Consider the following 19486-nt stretch of genomic DNA (forward strand, 5'->3'; position numbering starts at 1 on the left):
ACACGTAAATAGTAAAGCGTAGAAGTGAGCACCTCTGGACTGTGACCTATACTGTAAAATATACTCCCTGTACATTATAATACCCCCTACTGATCTTGCCACCACTCATATACTCGTATAATATATTAAAACATCATCCAATACATGCATAGATGTATTCATTTAAGAAGGCGCGCCCCTCCACTTTGAATCTATTATTATTGTCAGCGTGCATTAGTATGAGTGACGCTCGTGCTCACAAGATGTCTTAGTGTGAGTGAGATGACTAAGAGTAGAGATAGCAAAAAAATACAAATTTGATTACATTATTTTGTTGAGTTTACTTGATTAAAACGCCGATACAACGAATATAACTCGGGCACGCCTTCGTGAGTGAATAGATCTACCAGTCTTGATAGTCAAGATGTCTGCCTACATAGACCATCACGGATTTTCCATTAGCAAAGTAAGGAATTGTCTATGGACCCTGTGGGAAGGAAGACTAATTACATCGAGTAGCTTTTTAATATATATTTATTTTTAAAGTTTCAAGCAATGTCACAAATACAATTGTATGTTCCTTCAACTAGTGCCAACATACTAACACGAAGTGTTGGTTGTCGGTTTTGGTTTCACGGATGACAACTTACCTAAAAGAGGGTGTGCCCGGGATATAATACATGGCTTTATCCGGTCCTTATCCAGTCCGGTCCGATTCCAAACTGATGTTTCCACGCTAACCACTAAAATAATAGTGTATAAAATTACAGCACATGAAAAAACGCATTTATCCTTTTTCGAATTGAAGTCTTTTGAGCTAAGGTCAATGAGCTTGTCACTAGTGTATTGCCGGAAATATTACGAATCATTCTAGTACATCAGTTAACCGATCGTTTTTAAATTACGAATAAAGTCGAGCCACTTCGAAACTTATTAACTGTCTATGGGAAAATGTCAATATTTAATTGCTATGTATGAATAAGGTATTAAAGTATTATGCCAGTTAGCTTAATAAATATTATGTACATACATATATATCAAGTGTTAGGAGAAATATGAGACTATAGAGACTATTTGTGATATTAATACATCTTGAATATATTAACTGAATATCAGGGCCGGATTACGGATTTAGGATAAAGAGCTACAACCCCGCTACCACGTGAAAGGTGACCTCAAAACTGAGATTTTTAATTCAAAAAATATTTATTATTTCGACGAGTAAATACATTTAATATAATATGCATATATGATAAATTACTGCTAAATGTAATAATCTTTGTGATAATAACATTTAAGGTAATTATTGAAATACCCAACTTAAAAAAAAAAGTAGTTCACTTTATTTGGCCCAGAGCCTTTATGCTTCTAAGTCCGGTCCTGCTTTATATACATACATAGACTGACTTAAAATATGCTTTGATACGAAATTACTCACGTCATATTGATAAATGCAGTTATTTCAGATACCAACTCAGCAATCACTTAGTAATCGCTGATTAAGTGATTACACTGCATTCTTATTTTTCGATAAATTTATTAATCGCCAAGACATACAGTCGTTGACTAAGCAATCAAATATGATATGAAATCGGATACAATATGTGATATTGTTGTAAGTGTATGTTATTTACGATAAGATATATTCGTTAATAAGATAAAATAGGATTATTTGAAGCACTTGCAAGGACGTCTGTACTACTGATAAAAATGAATATAAGTCAAATCAAAAATTATTTTTTTGTTTTTAATTGAAATAAAAAATGTTGCCATTGTAAATATAACGCTAAGCACATTCGTATAAAATGTATAAGATCATGGAACTCCACTCACATTTAATGTCATGCAGTAATAGGTATATACTTAAATATATTTTTATTAGCAGTCCTTATGAAGTTGTAAAAAAATATTACTTAAAAAGTTAATTCCCAGTCGTCGAAACCAGTTTTGATAAATATAATCAAAAACTAAAACTGCCACTATAAAGCACCCGATTAATTCTGAAACTAAGTGTCTTGTCTGTTTAATTGTCCATAAGTAAAAGTATTTCATTATCTGTGAGTACTCAATTTCTACATAAAACTATTTGAACTAAAATTCGCTAACGCCATCTAGTAGTCGATAGACAAGCTACTGAATGAATAATAATAGCCTAAGTGTGTTTAATCATTCATATGTGTCGCATTGTTGTCGAAAACACTGTTAATATGTAGCAAGCAGTTATCAGAACAGGTTTGGAAAGCGGTGTCGTCGACCCATTCTATCTGAGCCGGTTAAGTCACATTGAGGTTTTGGAAACGGTGTTACAGTAAAATGTCACGTCTCCGTCTTTTCTATTAAATGGCTACTCTTAGTATACTTATAGTATTATGTACAGATAGTTAACTAGAATATTAGCTAGTAGTCTAGGTGTGAAAACTAGTAGAATTCCTCTTATATAGACTAGACAAAATCAAATGACCCGATACGTTTTTCGCTTTCTATGTTAGGTTGATATGCTCCAAATATGCTCCAAACCTTCTCCTCAAGGGGAGAAGAGGCCTTAGCCCAGCAGTGGGACATTTACGGGCTGCTACTGTTAGGTTGATACCATCTCAGTATTTTTTTTAATTATTTAATCGATAGGCTGACGAGCAACTGGGTCAACTGATGGTAAGTGGTCACCACCGCCCATAGACATTGACGATGTAAGAAATACGCCACCAACCTTTAGAGCCTGTTGTTACTGCAGTTACTGCCTCACTCACCTTTAAAAAATGGAAAACAACTATACTAAGTATTGCTGTTTGGCGGTAGAATATAAGATAAATGGGTGGTAACACTACGAAAATTTCCTTCGCTGGCGTGACGTTACAATACGACCAAAGTTTGTTCGAAATCGGGTGAACAAATATATATAATTATTTATTGTAAACCAAAGAACGTATTTCTAAATTATCACCCTAAATCATCTACATTGGCCTTAGCAGCCAATTTCAAAGCCTAACCAACTATACAGGAGATTTTTATGCACACAAAAATGCACAATTATAGTTCGATTAGACAGCAAGACGAGAGATCAAACGCTAAACTCACATCATTGGGTGTTATCCGAATTTCTAATCGGAAATCTTCTATTTTGCTTGCAGTTGATGCTGTATAAGCTACAGCATGCTGTATAAGCATATGGTCAAAGCTGATAACGCAGCGAAAATAATTCTGGCTAACCGTTGGTCATTAAGTATCGCAGTAAAGTAACATGACGTTTGACAAGTGCCACGTGTAACCGTCACGCACACCAAGATAATAAAATTGGCTCATTCGTTTTCGTTCTTTGTATTGCGACAGAATTATTGACTCCAAAAATTGCGCAAGAAAAAGTTTATAAAGATATAAATAAATACTGCACTCATATCTAACAAAGATAACAAAATGACTTCGAAGGTAAATTCATATCAATAAAGTTTTATCAGCAATGATGTCAGGTAAGAATTCAATAATTGAAAAACTGTTTTTTTTTTTCGCTCTTAACGTGCTAATGAAACGAGTGAACTATCAATTAACGGCCATACATGTTTCAATTCACAAGAAACAATAGATAGTAGCATTGTTATAGTCGCTATGACGCACCACTGGGTTCATTGTAATTTAAAAAAAAAACACGTTACTCGCAAATATTAAATATTAAAGAATTGATAAAGAAATTTTTAATTTCTCCAATGTTTAACTGTTTTTTTTTTATTTGTTTAAAAAAAATAGAAATCAGATTACCACATTGAAGACATTTGTTCAGTAGAATATTCTTCTGAATAAAAATGTCATTTTGACAAATTTTCTTTACATTGTCATTCAAGTGTCAAAAAAAATCTTATTCTGACAGTAGACAAAACCCTTTGCCATTAAAATTAAAAATGATTAATGTTAACAGCAACAGAAATTTTCGAAATAAGAATTGTTCGATTGTCTTTTTTTTTAAATACAAAAAAGTCTAGAGCATAACATCGATCCAAATATACTAATATCTAAACACATTTCAGAAAGGCTCTCGTTTAAATATGACTTTGCAAAATATGAAGGATAAAAGGCCTTTGCCTAAAAATATGATGACTTATAAGATATTTTACGAGTAAATACGTGGCATTGTAATGAAACTATTTATTATAAAATATAATTAACTACAATTTCGACCAGAGAATAAGAACGTCGCTCAAATGTCTGACGTGCGTTGAAATTTATTGACAAGCTGATGCCAATAGAATGTAAATGCAGCTTAGGACGGAATTAAGAATAATAATAGTCCTTATAACAATAACTATAAAGTCTATAATGTAGTGTTTATTTTAAGTGCTGCCCGGTCCTAGCACTTCCTTGATTGTCTGTCTGGTTGATCTTAGCACGTGATAAATGTCTTGTCTAAATATAATATGTACCTAAATATACATTTCTTTGTTAATGTGATAGGTTACCCTTCATAGCTCGTAATGATATTTAATTTTTAATATAATTTGCATAAATAGTTCTTTCGAATTATTTTTATTTTACTTCTGTCACGGCAAGTTTCGCGCAAAGGTAGAAATTTCAAGTCGTCATGACTTATATTTTACTGGTCGTTGTTCGCAACTTGGCTCGCGATTTAGAGGTTGATCGTCAGGTTTTGAGCTTAAAAATGTCCAGTCCTTGGAGCTCAAGCTCGGTTTATACCAATTTTTTCAAAATCAATTCACTGGTTTTGGCGGGAGAAACAGACAGAGACAGAATTATACAAAATATAAGAAGAGATAAGATGTTAGCAGCGTACAACGAGGGTACTTGCACATTTCACTACCATCTTATCACCCAAGTAAAAGAGAACCGAAAAATTGAATATGTAGAGTATGCAATTATAATTTTTATAATATATTTGACTGAGGTAATTGTAAAATGTCAAATGCATCCGCATTCCTCGTAAACCGGTCGTCTCATTATCTGAGTGGAGTAGCACTCATAATCTCAATGAGAAATCTTGTAAGATTAGATGTCATGTGTGTATTTCAATATGTAACTCTCACTACGGTGATAGTTTATACGACATTCAACACCATTACATGACTAATAGAAAATATAGTCTATATACATAACAGATATATACCTATATATATAATAGTAATAAACTTCAACATCATTTCGGATCATACATGTTAAATATTTAGGCTGTTGATTAAATGGCTGATAAAGCCAGTTGGCTGCGGAATCGTATGACATTATGTAGGTATTCCACGATGTCACCGAACACAAGATTAATTAAAAATAGAAATAAAAAGTGAACGGTGTTAAGACCCTCGTGTTATATTCGCTGGGCCTCACCAGCAAGTCAATTATAGGATAAATCTATTACTTGTCAATCGACAGACGCCCACGTGAAGAATTTCACCTTGACTCGTGAAAGATATATTTACTTCGAAACGATCGCGCACTATTGTTGTCTCATTAAATTAATTGCAACGTCGAAATTTTCCGTTGTTTTTGTACGTAAAGTATTTAATCTTTGTATGGTATTAATAGCTGAACCTGCTTTACCCGCGCGATATTTATAAAACTTCCAACCGCCTTTTACCTCCTTAGGGGTTGAGTTACATAAATAGTCTAATAATATCTATACCCTATAAGGAACCTACATGCGAAATTTCAAGTTTGTAGGTGTTATAGTTTCTGATATTTCGTGATTAATCAGTGAGCGGTATTTTGCTTTTATATATACAGATTTTGTTTATAAAATTTTATGTCCGCTGCGTACTAAGTCATCAGTTACAGTATCGTAAATATCATTAAAATTAACTAGCTGGGTTTCAATTTTACTAACAAATTAGCAGTTTATCGAAATCGAGTCGAAGCATAATCGCCGTTCCGCTGTTTTCCTATACTAATACTCAGTTGCGGTCCGGTCGAGGATGAATAGGAATTTAATCGGGGTCGTAATACAACCGATATAAAAAATGAGAATGAACCATCGGTTGCGAAAAAAACTAAGTTTAACTGAGTTTTAATTACCGTTATAAATTAGTAGCATGGCGCCCTCTAAATGGGTCATTGCAGTTTCACTGGGTTTCACGATTCCGTTTGAAAAGCTAATTCCACTGCTGATGCATTCTGCGATATTTTCCTTCGCCGCTGTAAACGCGATCAAATGGACCGTGTTTTGCAGCAATGTACCAATCGAATGCAGAACTTATAAAAGTTGTTAAGATTTAACGAAAATTTTAATGTTAACTTTGCAATTTGTAAGTAATAAATAATAATAGTTTCAGCCGATTTAAATAGGAGTTTTGCTAAAATTAAGTTGTTACCATATTTAAAAAATATATATATTAGTGGAACAAGAGTAGTGGATTTGTGATTTCGTGTCTACTTTATTCGATATCGTCAGATTTACAATAGACAATATATTTAATGTTTATTTTGAATAAAGTACCTATATATTGAGCGGAGTCCCATCTAAATTAAACGAAATCAATTTCAAATATAGTTATAATTTAAATTTAAAACCTAGTAACACTAACATACCACAAGCAATTTATAAATAATTAAATTAATTCTAATTTTAAAAAGAAAATACTCCATAAGCCGATGTAAATGTTGGTACCATTGAACTAAAAACTTGAAAATAATAATTAAATATTTAACCAAAATATCAAATTCGTTATTTTTAGAGTCGACTAAATGGAGCCAATTAAACATGGATCAAATTATTGTAGATACAAGTGTTCGTTTCCCTAAAATAAATAATCTATCGGCTTGCCAAATTTCATTTATCTATCAAGCTGTTTGGGCGTCATTATATATCTTTCAACACAAAGCTATAAATGAATATAATAAGCAAAATGAAATTTGATTAACGTATTGTCATGTATATTTAATATGTTAACAATAAGAAAAGCAGTATGTATATTTTATACGTAAGCAGTTCCTGAATCGATTAATTATCTCAGACCTATTCTGTAAGAACCTATTCTGAAAAGCCAAAACGTCGATAGTGACGATAATAATTACATATAACAATTAAAGGATACGTGTATCAAAATGTAGTAAGGTTATGAATATTTCACAAATTTCGTATATGAAATGATATCTTGCAGAATAACGAGTAGTTTTTTACATTAAAATACAAAATGCCTACATACGCATGCCCTTGTCCCATTTATTTTTCAGTGCTGTGTTATAATCAACAAAAAAAATATTGAGCAGGTTTTTGACGACACCTTGCCCGCATAAAATATTAAATCCAATGAACGTATGTAGAATGTAAAATATAGATAAAAAATAAATATCAGGATTGAAAAAGTTCAATTTATACGAACTACTGGATTTTGTTTTTGTTTTTTTACAAGTCAATACGTATTGTATGCCTTTGATATTTATATTCAACATTTTGAATAAAGAATATTTTAATTTTTTTTTTCTCAAAACAAAATATGAGTAACATCATACGGTTAATTACAATCGATTATGTAAAAGTAAAGACTGATATTTTTTATATACTTGTCCCAAAGTAGTAATATTTTTTTTTAAATATTTAATATAACATCAAAGAATTTATTTTTAAATATTACGTTTGAATTAAATCATTCCATACACTATTACTTTAACCTTGTCCCGTTTGTGTAGTTTTGTTGATCGTAAAATTCAGGAACTCGCTCTACACATTAATCACAATCACATGTTTTGCACATATTTTTAAATATAGAATTGTAAATAAAAGCGCGTTTATGTTAACGCTACACAGTTTTGCTATTATTATATATTCATCATTTATTTTTGCTGACAAAAGATCATTCACAATAAGTTTATTTAATTTATTGTAACAAATAGGTTATCGTAGAATACCATGTATAATGTATATGTTATACTGTTCTACTAATATTTATACAAAATATGTAATTAATTTTCAGTATCAAATACAGATAATTAAAAAAATTTATAAACAAAAAACTTGGCCAGCTCCACAAAAAAAACGAAATGATGCATATAACAATACCGCATTTAATAACTGTGCATTCGCTAGAGACGTCGCCAGCTGAAATCACAACAACGTAAACCCGAATAGCTGACCCAGTTTCGAGAGCTAATTATACGGTAAACTTGGAAACCTCTTATTTGTATAAACAAAGATTCTTTGCCCTTGAACATGTGTGACAGATAATATAATGTCCTGACGGAGACAATTTCTATATAGAAAGAATAAGTACAATTTTGTCGTAAAAATTAATGCATAATAAAACTTATCTTGCTCGAAATCTTAATCCAATCGAACATAACAATTTTATCGAATTAATTTTTATTTTCGTTGACAATTCTATTTTTATTTATATATAATCTAGTTTTTTTATTTTATTTTTTAATATTTATAAGTTAGTAGTATTGGTAATATTTGGCATAATGCGGGCGAGCCTTGAACCAATAAGAATACTTTATGGGTAAAAACAAAATTAACATAATGGAATACAAGATTGCACTCATGTTGATTATTTTCATATCATGACATATTTTCAAGTACCTATTCAAAACTACTCATTTACTTATTTATAACACACATTGCATATGGAATAACTGTGAAATATTGCGGTTAATGACTAATTTTATTATAAAATTTGTGGAAGAATTTGCAAAGGTTAATTTTGATACTTAAATTATTTAACATCGAAGGATATGTTTTATCAAAAAGTCGCAAAAGTCAATTATTTTGAACACAATTTAAACTAAAATAAAAAATATATATGTATTGAACATAATAATTATAATCTGTTATTAAAAATTACGATATTTTTTTTTGCGGGAGCGGGAGCTTTACTTTTATAATGTACCATAGACATGCCTGTTTGTTTTAAGGAATTTATTTAAAAATACTATATTTTAAACTTCTATATATTGACCATAAACGACTTTATATTTATTATTGTTTTTAAATTATTTTTATTTTATTACAGATCAGTCGACATGATCCACGTCGATGAATCAGATCCTGTTGGAGGTAAGATAATAAAATATTGTTTACAATATTTTACAATTAGTATAAGGCTTCATAAATAAGGGAGAGGTTTTCTGTGTTCTCTTACTGTAAAAACGACTAAACCAATATACATGTAACTTAAAATTAAAAATGCAGCACGATTCGGAGAAAGTTTTTTAATATATATAATACAAGACATATAACTGTCGTCGGTTGTGCTATGTTTTGTATATAATACAAGATGAATGTTTTCAAAACATTATGTTTTACGATAAAGATTATGGTGACTTTAACCTGCACCCATTAAGATTATCATATTGTTAAACCATGATCTTTCGTTTTCCTGCATATCAAATCATTATATAATTACATAGGATAAAACAAAGTCGCTTACCGTTGTCTGTCCCTGTATATGCTTTGATATTTAAAGTTACACAACGGATTTTGATGCGACTTTTTTAATAGAAATATTGTTTCAAGAGGAAGGTGCATATGTATTATACATGCACAATAGAGTCAAGTAGAGAAACACTGATAATTTTTGAAGGTTTCTAGAGTGATTTCGGAAATAAATACATTGCAAACGCTGGCTGAGCCCTACGAGATAGATCACAATAATATAATACCGTACTGTGCACCTTAAAAAGGTCTTCAAAATAGTCCCCGTTGGTATATGTCTATCTCTTAGGGATAGCCCACAATAACAATTTATTATCCTTTACTTTTTACGAGAAAATTATTTCTTGTAAAAAGTAAAGGATAATAAAGGCTTATTTTCGAAGCTATTTCAAGCAATACAGCATTAATTCTTATGCAATCGACTATCTTAAATACATTGTGCATTTGATCTTTACAGGATGTAATTTAAATGAATATTTTCGAAGATATTACAGATTAGAGAGACAAAAAGCTGTGATCGTTATAAGACATTCTGTAGTAAGCCGGGGCGGGTCGCTAGTATAATATATATATGAGTATGAAACATACCCTGATAAAAAGAGGTCATCTCTTTTGATGGATTTTGGCACGAGAAATGGTGTTAACTGATCCTGTCAACATAGTCATGAATAGTCAACTATATACTCTAAGATGTTATCTCTCCCTTCAAGGGGGAACACAAGAATCCAATGAATGGATATAGCTACAGTTAGTAGTTGAGTAAAAAAGAGAGAGAGAGAAAAGGGTGTTTGACAAGAAATATCAACCCGAAGTATGGAAATTATCAATGCTTCCAGTGCTTCTGAAATAACTTCAGTCGTGTTCAATTTGTCGTTTCTGGTTATAATTGGCTAGGGATAAGGAATACACTTGTGTTTGTGCACACTAGTGCACTATTGCCTATATGTTACACACAGTCTGATATATCCTCGAGTATGGCCGTCTAATAATTTATTAGCAATAACTTACGGTGGAATTTCGACCAATGGGTGACCACTAGTATAAATAAAATTAATCGCCAAGAAATCGTTTTAATAAAACAAATGCTTAAATTCGTAATTCAAAAAAGGAACGTGCTAGTCACGTTTTGAAAGCAATTGGCTCAAATAAAATAAACAAAAACATTCGATTTTTGGCAGAAGATCGGAATTCGTTTTAATTTTAAACTCGGCAGATGAACGTCTCATAACGTTAAGATGTGTCGTTAAGGAGACAAGTGACTACGAGAAACATTCATCCGTAGTCCATAAAGATAAATCATTAAAAAAAAAAAATTTCAACTTTTATCAAAATAGTTCCGAAACACTGATAGTCTTTTTAATATATATTTTATTTATAACAATAAAACATGATTTCATTTATCAATTTCTATCTACAGCTAAACAGCAATACTTAATATAATTGTGTACCGATTTTGAGGGTAGGGTTGATGGCGCATTGGCGATGTAAGGAATGGTTGATATTTCTCACAGCGCCGAAGTCTAGGGACCGGGATGACCACTTACTACTTACTTGAATGGTGGCATTCACCATCACCATTTTTTATTATTATATAATAATAATAATAAAAAAATGTATTGCGTAATTTATGTGTATGTGTGCGTTGTGAACATAGATTACCACAATCGTAAGCAGTTAAACGATATTACTTACATAATAGTTGAACGATGTGATTAATAAAACACAATTAAACGACGTTATTTACATACATAATGTGTAAATAACGCGTAAAACATCACATAATTAAATATTTATAATAATGTTACTGATTTAAATATTTTTTAATGAATGAAAAAATGCATATTTATTCATTAAGATTTATGTAATATCTTTAAATAACAGTTAGGTAATTATGTATTATAACAAAATTACGTTTAAATTTACACGTGGTTTGAAATCAGGGCGTGGATATAGTTTTTATATAAGTATTGCATTTTGGAACAAATCCAACGGCGGCTTCTGTTAAAGAATCATTTATTTTCAATAATGACATGACGCTACGTCACGTCCGCCATTCCTACGTGCTATAATTATGTATAGGGTAGACCCATTCATCTTACGACAAATAGATCAACGGTGACGCATTTCGTAGCATTACCAGATTACAAAACAAAATATTCATTTATATTCATGTATTGCAACTATAGTGGTGAAGTAAACACCCTGTACAAGGCCCACTACTCAGTAGAATATTCAGACTAAGAATAATAATAATATAGAGATTATTCCATGACGCTTCTCCTATGCTTGGAAGTGAAGAGAAGTGTCAAACTTTTAATGATTGTATAATATAACTAAGTAAATACGTATTCCATGCGATTTTTTAATAGCTCTACTCTTCTATGCAAACATTTCATATATATTTTTTTATTTACAACACAACACTATTCCAATTAATAGCTAATATGAATATATTTATATACTTTAATTTTACTTTCAAAGTTACGATAATAAGTTCACCGATATACCTTACGCCATTTTTTCACAAATCGTTAACATTTAGCATAGATTTTTATTCTAGATTTTGACCACAGATATCATGTCAAATCAATGTCAAATAAACTTTTTTATTCGACTTTACTCATCTTTTGATTTGAATAGGTTTCATCCTTTCCCCGAAAAAAACCGGACGGATTCGAATCCAAGATATTCAGTTAACATTATTCATATTGTTGATCGATTAAAATATGGCAATAATTTTATTAATAAATTAAAACTTCGTAAGTACATTTAGAACCATTCATGTTCATGAATTTGATATTAATCTACGAATATAGGCACGTGAGGTAATCTATCACATTATGTCAAGTGGTCACCGTTGACCACAGACATAAAGGAGCTCTAGTATTACATTGTCAGGGTCAATGTACAATTGTAGAGCCCAATGTGGGTGTTATATTTCTTGTGCCTATAAATAAACTGGCTCGTTCGTCTTGCAAGCTAGTAAAAATATTATTATTTGATTATGGTATTTAAACCTATGTCGATGATTTCTGATTATACAAAAAAAAGAATTATGTCTATGGCGGATGGCTTTGGAATTATGTCTCTGCCATATTCTATACTAAATTATTATAAAAATAAATATTACAATATATTGTTTGTAATTTAATATATTTTATAAAATTATAGGTCTCTATAGAAGAATATTAGAAAAGATTATTTCTTAATGAATTTAAAATAAGAAGGTTTTATTCGTGTTGGATGATTTTTTTTAAATGCGTTCTTTGCAAATCATTTTTTTATCGAGTAGACTGCGTTATTACCAAACTTATTGCACTTGATTTTTGTTTTCTAATTATCGAATTATTTAAATAGAAACTCGTTAAAAAAACACCGTCTCCAGCAGACACCCACTTGCTACTCATAATCTGTATTATTGCGACTCGTCTACAGAATATTGTACATTTTAATTGCGTATTTAGATTTTATCTTCGACGTCATTAAATTTTTCCGTAGAGGAAGTTTTATCGTTCGTGTCATCATTATTTTTGCCTTTGAGATATGTTTAAGACATTTTTAATCTAGATTTTTTTTCTTTAATCTTTATTTTTTTATTTATAAATGTAGATAAGCCAATAGATGGCCAGTCACCTTATTCCATTTTAAAAAGTATAAATAGTAAACTAATAGCCCGTGAATTGCCCCATATTGTTCCTGGGCTTCAGCCTCTTCATTTGAGGAGAATCATTGACACATATTTATTTATGACAGATTTTAAAATAACGAATTAAAAATATGATAATTCACTTGTGCTTGCCCGGTTTTAAGCTCGCATTTCAACCACAGGACTCTGGGTCACCTCAGCTCTAGATATAGGCTATAAGAATATATAGACTGTTCTCTATTCCCTAACTCTCATAATTCCATACAACAATGTGACCATACTGAAGAGTGGTTAACGTCAAACGCAGAGGAGGACCGTACATGTGTAACATTGCTAAATTTCTAAAAGACAAGCATTATTAGCCCAGCCCGACACACGATCTCGGGACCTTGTAATACACAGCCTTATAAACAAACCACTTCACCGAAGAACCAGTAAATGAATGCTTTTATAAACAAACTAAATCAACATAATTAAATTCATACAAAAGACAATTTTTAAGGCTAACCTTTAAATTTAATGATCGCCATATTTGCACAAGTGGTTTAGAGACTTTTAAGTAAACGTAAAACGGAATTTATTTAATTGAAGGTCGAATACAATTTTAAAAAGCTTATAAGTGTATTGCATCTTTGTCTTTTTTCTTTAATTAAAATTCTCATTAAAAATATATGTTATTAATATTTCCTTGTAGTCAAAATTATTAATTGGATTTAAAATAGTATTAATGTTAATATTTCCGCAATAGATAAGCTATTGAAATGATGATGAAAACATAAACAGTCAATATGAATGTTTATGATTTTGTTATGAACTAATAATCTGTTTAATCTACTTTAGACTCTTTAATAAAATCAATTACTATAATATTTGTTTGTTTAAAATATTGTCAAATAAATTTAACATATAAAGTCATGGATACGTGAAATGTCTTCATAACATAACATAACATAAGCAGCCCGTAAATGTCCCACTGCTGGGATAAAGGCCTCCTCTCCTTTGAGGAGAAGGTTTGGAGCATATTCCACCACGCTGCTCCAATGCGGGTTGGCGGAATACACATGTGGCTGAATTTCGTTGAAATTAGACACATGCAGGTTTCCTCACGATGTTTTCCTTCACCGCCGAGCACGAGATGAATTATAAACACAAATTAAGCACATGAAATTTCAGTGGTGCCTGCCTGGGTTTGAACCCGAAATCATCGGTTAAGATGCACGCGTTCTAACCACTGGGCCATCTCGGCTCTTCTTCTTCATTTGAGTTAAATTGATTCCTTTCTTCTTCGTAATCATTACCGGGAAACCTTAAAACAATATAAATATTAATATAAATAACCGGAATCACATACAGCCTTTTCTTTTTTAAAAAAAAAAAAACAATACAATTTAAAAGTTATAGAAATTAGCAAAATATCCTCTGAATTTGTTAAGCTAATAGCTTTTTTCCCTAGGCTATCTATCATAAGTTTTTTATTTATTTATATAGGAATATTAAGTAAAACAAAACTAAGGGAACCTTCGGCTTATTTTAGTAGAATATCTTTTTAAATTTATTCCTATATATCCTATTCCTAAACAACAATATTTAGTAATATATATTTAGTATTGTTGTGTTTCAGGTGTGTGAGTGTTATTACAATCACAAGAGACATAACATCTTGTTCCCAAGGTTGGTGGCGAATTGGCGATGTAAGGAATGATAAATATTTATTGTGGCGCCAATTTCTATGAGCAGTGGTTACCACACAGGCGACAGCTGATCTCGCCAAATTTTCAGTGGCGCCCTATTCCGAATTTTACTTCCGAGGCCAATTCGTTTAATTGATGTAAAGACATAGAAGTTTATTTTGTATTTTCTATTATTCTAAATTACATATTTCTAAAATATTTTGGTTCTGTGAAATATATTAACGATTTTTTTATCGTATGTAGTCGATACAAACTCTAATGTAATTCTGTCAAGAACAGACTCTTATTTCCTAACGACGTCTTATAGAAGATTATGTACGGTAGACCAAATTAAACCAAAACTATTTTTTTAACGAAAAAATTGAACATTGACATTTTAAATATATAGATTATAGGTACATAATATTGAATAAATATTTATAATATATCGTTTTGTTAATAATAAAACGTGTTTAAGTAGCATGAAAGCCAAAATTTTATTAATATTTTATTTACTATTAAATATATTATACATACACCATAGACAAAACAAACATAACTTTTTGAGAATTACACAGTTTATAAATTTTCCAAAGAAGATCAAAGCGTCTTATCAGACCACGCATATATAGTACGAAACGGTTTAAGGCGGCGCCGGCAACGTCGCACAAGTAACAGACTAAACAATAATCCAGGTCTTAACACATTGCACCATCACTTCTTATAATACTTGAACATTCGCCAAAATACGTACTAAGTTCCATGTCAACCGGAGTAAGTGAAAACAGCATCATTTCTTACTTTCTAAAACTCGATCGTCTAGTTTTTTTTTAGTCTATGAGCGTTTGATACGATCCAATCCAACGTCTTAATTAACTTTTAAATGTCAATTGCAGTTCGAAAAAAATTGATCGGATGTTGTTATCGTGAATCTTCTACTTTCATCTTCTACAGCACAGATAATTTTGTACAATTATCAAGACAGATTATAACCAAGCGAGATGTTATCAAATTTCCTTGCAAATAATAAAAATTGTCCTCATTGGCATTTTTCTCTAGATATACCTATAATCTTTATGTAGATTTCGGTATTCTAGTGTTTTATTATTGTTTTCTTTGAATAAATACGTATATATACTTTTTTTATTTTTCTTATACAAAGAGCGTATTCAATACCTTCATAATGGTATTTATCATCGTAGAAAAACAATATTACAAAAAGATGTAAAAAAAAAATATTTGTGCGCAAATTATGTATTCTTTTGGAGCTAATTTTTCGAAAAAAAACTTTAAAGAATCGTGTTTCGTTATATTTCTAAAAATAGTATAATATAATAAATATATACAAATAGTTTTTAGTTATTCATTTAATATGCTAAACAAATATTATTTTAACCTCAAACCAGTTCTGTGTATTTTTGATTAAATGGAATGATTAAAATATTTCAATCGTTTCACAACTGTGTTCATCTACATTTAAATTATAGCACTTGAGAGTTCGGATGGTTGCGTATTTGTGTTATATAGCCCGCCCTTTGAGGAAGATTATATGCGAGAAACTTTACGTAACAATCCTTAGTAGCCTAGTAATCAATCGCTAACTACAGGCTTATTCAATAACGTAAGAAACAGACACGTTAAATGCAAATAAGCTTGTATATATATTTAATAATTGTTTATATATTTATTTATTTTCGTTTTTTTATTTTTCAGAAATAGAGCCGCCGTTTCCCTGTCGAGATGTCACGATCAAAAGGAATACGGATGTTAACGACTTCTTCGATATGCTATCGGAGATCGGCCGGTGAGTCATGTTTATTCGTTACACTATTGATAGTGTAAATCGCATTGTAGAGCTGCCAACACTTGAGACGGTTTTTTTAATAACTACAAGTACATAGCGCCCACGACTCTCTTCTCAGAATATGAGGCTATTAGTAATCTCTATTAGTATTCTAAGCTCGATCTGAGATTTGACAGAGGGATGCCTCCCAGATTATTTATAAGCATGTAGAGATGATGCACATCTTATACTTACATACTCTTTTTTATACTACACATTTTTTTCTAAATCTATATATATATCTATATATATTTAAATGTCCATATAAGTAAATAATGTAAGCGTTACTTTAATCATTATTTTCTCTTACGCCGCCTCAACGACGTCTTTCTCAGAAAACAAGGAGACTACTCTCCAACCCGGACTTTTATGGCCCTGTGCTACAACCAAATGATATTATAAGTGCTGTTACATATATTATTATAAATTGAAAAGCGTCTAGTTTCAATAATTAACAAGAAACATTAAACAGATTTTTTTTAAGTCTACTTATATTAAAATGTATCTTCAGAATTCATTGAGCAATTTAATTAAATTACAAATTAAAAATGAAACAAATGCAATGAACGCATGCCGTCTCTATCTCTATTGTTCAGTTTGATTTGTGGTAGGTGTCCGATTTACCACAACATTGGTAATTCTATCAGGATTCTAAAATAAAGGACTACACATGGTTATCTATTTAAAAGTATTTTTCCTGTGGCTTCGTTCACATTAAATTAGTTTATAAATTTAGTATCATTCATATATTATGTATATACAAACAAAGATAATTATAAAAGCGCTCGCAGTTCAATAGTTGTCGGAAAATCAGAATAAGATGATTTGGTTGAATCAACAGCCAACGAGCCAACAAAAGCATTCTCTAGAAAGATATTCTACTGCGAAACAGCAATTCTTGTTGAGTTCCAGTTTGAAGGGTGAATGAGCCAGTGTAACTTCACCCACAAGAGACATTACATCTTAAGTTTCGGCGGATGTAAGGAATGGTTATAATTGGCGCCAAACCCAGATAAATGGGTTAATGGGAAAAACTAATGATGATTTTCACAATCTTAGAGGATTTAACCTAACCTATATTTATCCCAAGGTAGAAAAATTAAAATAAAAATACGATTAGTATAAATGAACGTGATGATGATGAACGTGTTTATGTTTAAATTACTATTCCTAAAAAAAAAATCTATCAAAATAAAGGTTTTAGAACCTAATATAACATTTGAAGATGTTTTCGATGCAACGGATTAATTAATAAGACACGCGTATCGGGCAATTAATTTCAAGAGCTTATTAAATGTTACGTTGAATCATTTTCATTACGAGATATTTAACTACTCGTGACAATTGAGTTTCCGTTGTTGATTAGATCTAACAATCTTACTTATAATAGTTTGGAATATGTATAAAACATTAAAAAGAAGTAAAATTTTCTTTAATTAATGTCTCTATAACATTGTCTATGGTTTTATTATATTTGACTGTATGAGAGAAACTTATGTTAGTAGTAGACACAAATAAGTCTATGTCCTTCCTTAGATTACAAAATCGCTTCGTAACAAATTTCATCAAATTCGGTTCAGTGATTTGGCTTGAAAGAACAACAGTCAGACAAACATACAGAGGTACTTACGCATTTATAGTATTAGTATAGATTAGATGTTAAACAAGACTAATTGTAGTAATAGAGTAATCATTATAAACATTGCTTAGCTGATGTTCAATTAAATACTAATTTGTCTCTTTTTGCCATCATTGATTTGCCATAGGAAAGAAAAAGATACAGCATTGTTTAACTAATGATCTACTACTGGAGAATTCCAGGTAGCTGTATAAAACAGAAATACATTAAAATCGCATTTAATGCATCTTTAATTTTAACTCACAATGACAAAAGAGGTCAACACATTTTAAGATTAAAAAAATAATTGTTATCTCATATCTCAACTAACATTAAGTTTTCTTTCGCTAGGGGCAAATTTGGCACAGTATACCTCTGCAGAGAGAAAAGCACCGGCTTAGAACTCGCAGCGAAACTGGTCTCCGTCAATCGAAGAGATGAAAGAAGAAATGTTGAACGAGAAGTCGATGTGATGAGACGCCTCCGACATCCGAGGCTGATACAGCTGTACGACGCTTATGACTGGGGGAAGTACATGTGCGTCGTTTTAGAACTGTGAGTATTTTATATCTTTATTAAATTGATAAGATAACCATATGCCTGTAATTATAACCCTCTATGCCTCAAGGGTATGAGTCGCCAGCGATAAAACCCACAGAATGGCTTCCTTGGGCTATTGTCACCACCACTCGTAACACAGACAAGAATATTAGTAATTCGTCAAATTCAAATTTCAAATGTTCAACATATATTGTCAAATTTCTACCACCGGTTCCGAAATAAACACCTTAAACCTGAGAAGAACCCTCGAAAGAAACTCAGCGTTCTTTATATAAGCAATTTGTGTGTACAATAAAAAAAAATTACGTATTACACGAAAATACTTCAAAGTAAATGCAAAGAAAATCAAGCCAATAAGTCTGAAAAATCATCGTTTAAATCTAATTTTGGATAAAACAAAATATAACATGCATTCATTATTACTTATTCATATTAATCTGCAGTGTACCAACATAACCAACAACAAAGTACAAAGTTAAAGTACGACCTTATTGCTTTAAGCACTGCTTTAAAAACACTCTTAAGATAATTTGATGGCGGCAGATTTCAAGTAGAAAGGGCAATTTATATGTCTAGCAACAAAACCAAATGTTCATTAAATAGTCGTATTCACTGCGCTTGCGCCGATTCAGGATTGAAATTAGAAGTAAAAACATTACCATTTAAATGTCTAAAGAAAAAGCGATTCGATTAAAGGAAATAGTACCACGACGTTGGTTCTGTCGGCAAATGCTAATCATTGAGTCTATTATATATTTGTTATGTAAACAAATCGGTTAATGCAATGCTATAAAGAGATGTAGTGTTT

At 31.0% G+C, this 19486-nt stretch overlaps 1 protein-coding gene across 1 annotated transcript in view; it reads left to right on the forward strand.

Annotated features, from left to right (window-relative positions):
• The window catches only part of LOC125072278 (myosin light chain kinase, smooth muscle-like), a 37832-nt gene that overhangs the window by 6164 nt on the left and 12182 nt on the right, over positions 1-19486 (forward strand). The window contains exons 2-4 of the mRNA XM_047682840.1: positions 8919-8962; positions 16370-16460; positions 18469-18672. Coding sequence (XP_047538796.1) covers positions 8929-8962; positions 16370-16460; positions 18469-18672 — 329 coding nt within the window. The 5' untranslated portion in view covers positions 8919-8928. The remainder of the gene's footprint in view (positions 1-8918; positions 8963-16369; positions 16461-18468; positions 18673-19486) is intronic.

The sequence above is a fragment of the Vanessa atalanta genome, chromosome 21, assembly GCF_905147765.1.
Source record: "Vanessa atalanta chromosome 21, ilVanAtal1.2, whole genome shotgun sequence".
Classification (NCBI taxonomy): Eukaryota; Metazoa; Arthropoda; class Insecta; order Lepidoptera; family Nymphalidae; genus Vanessa; species Vanessa atalanta.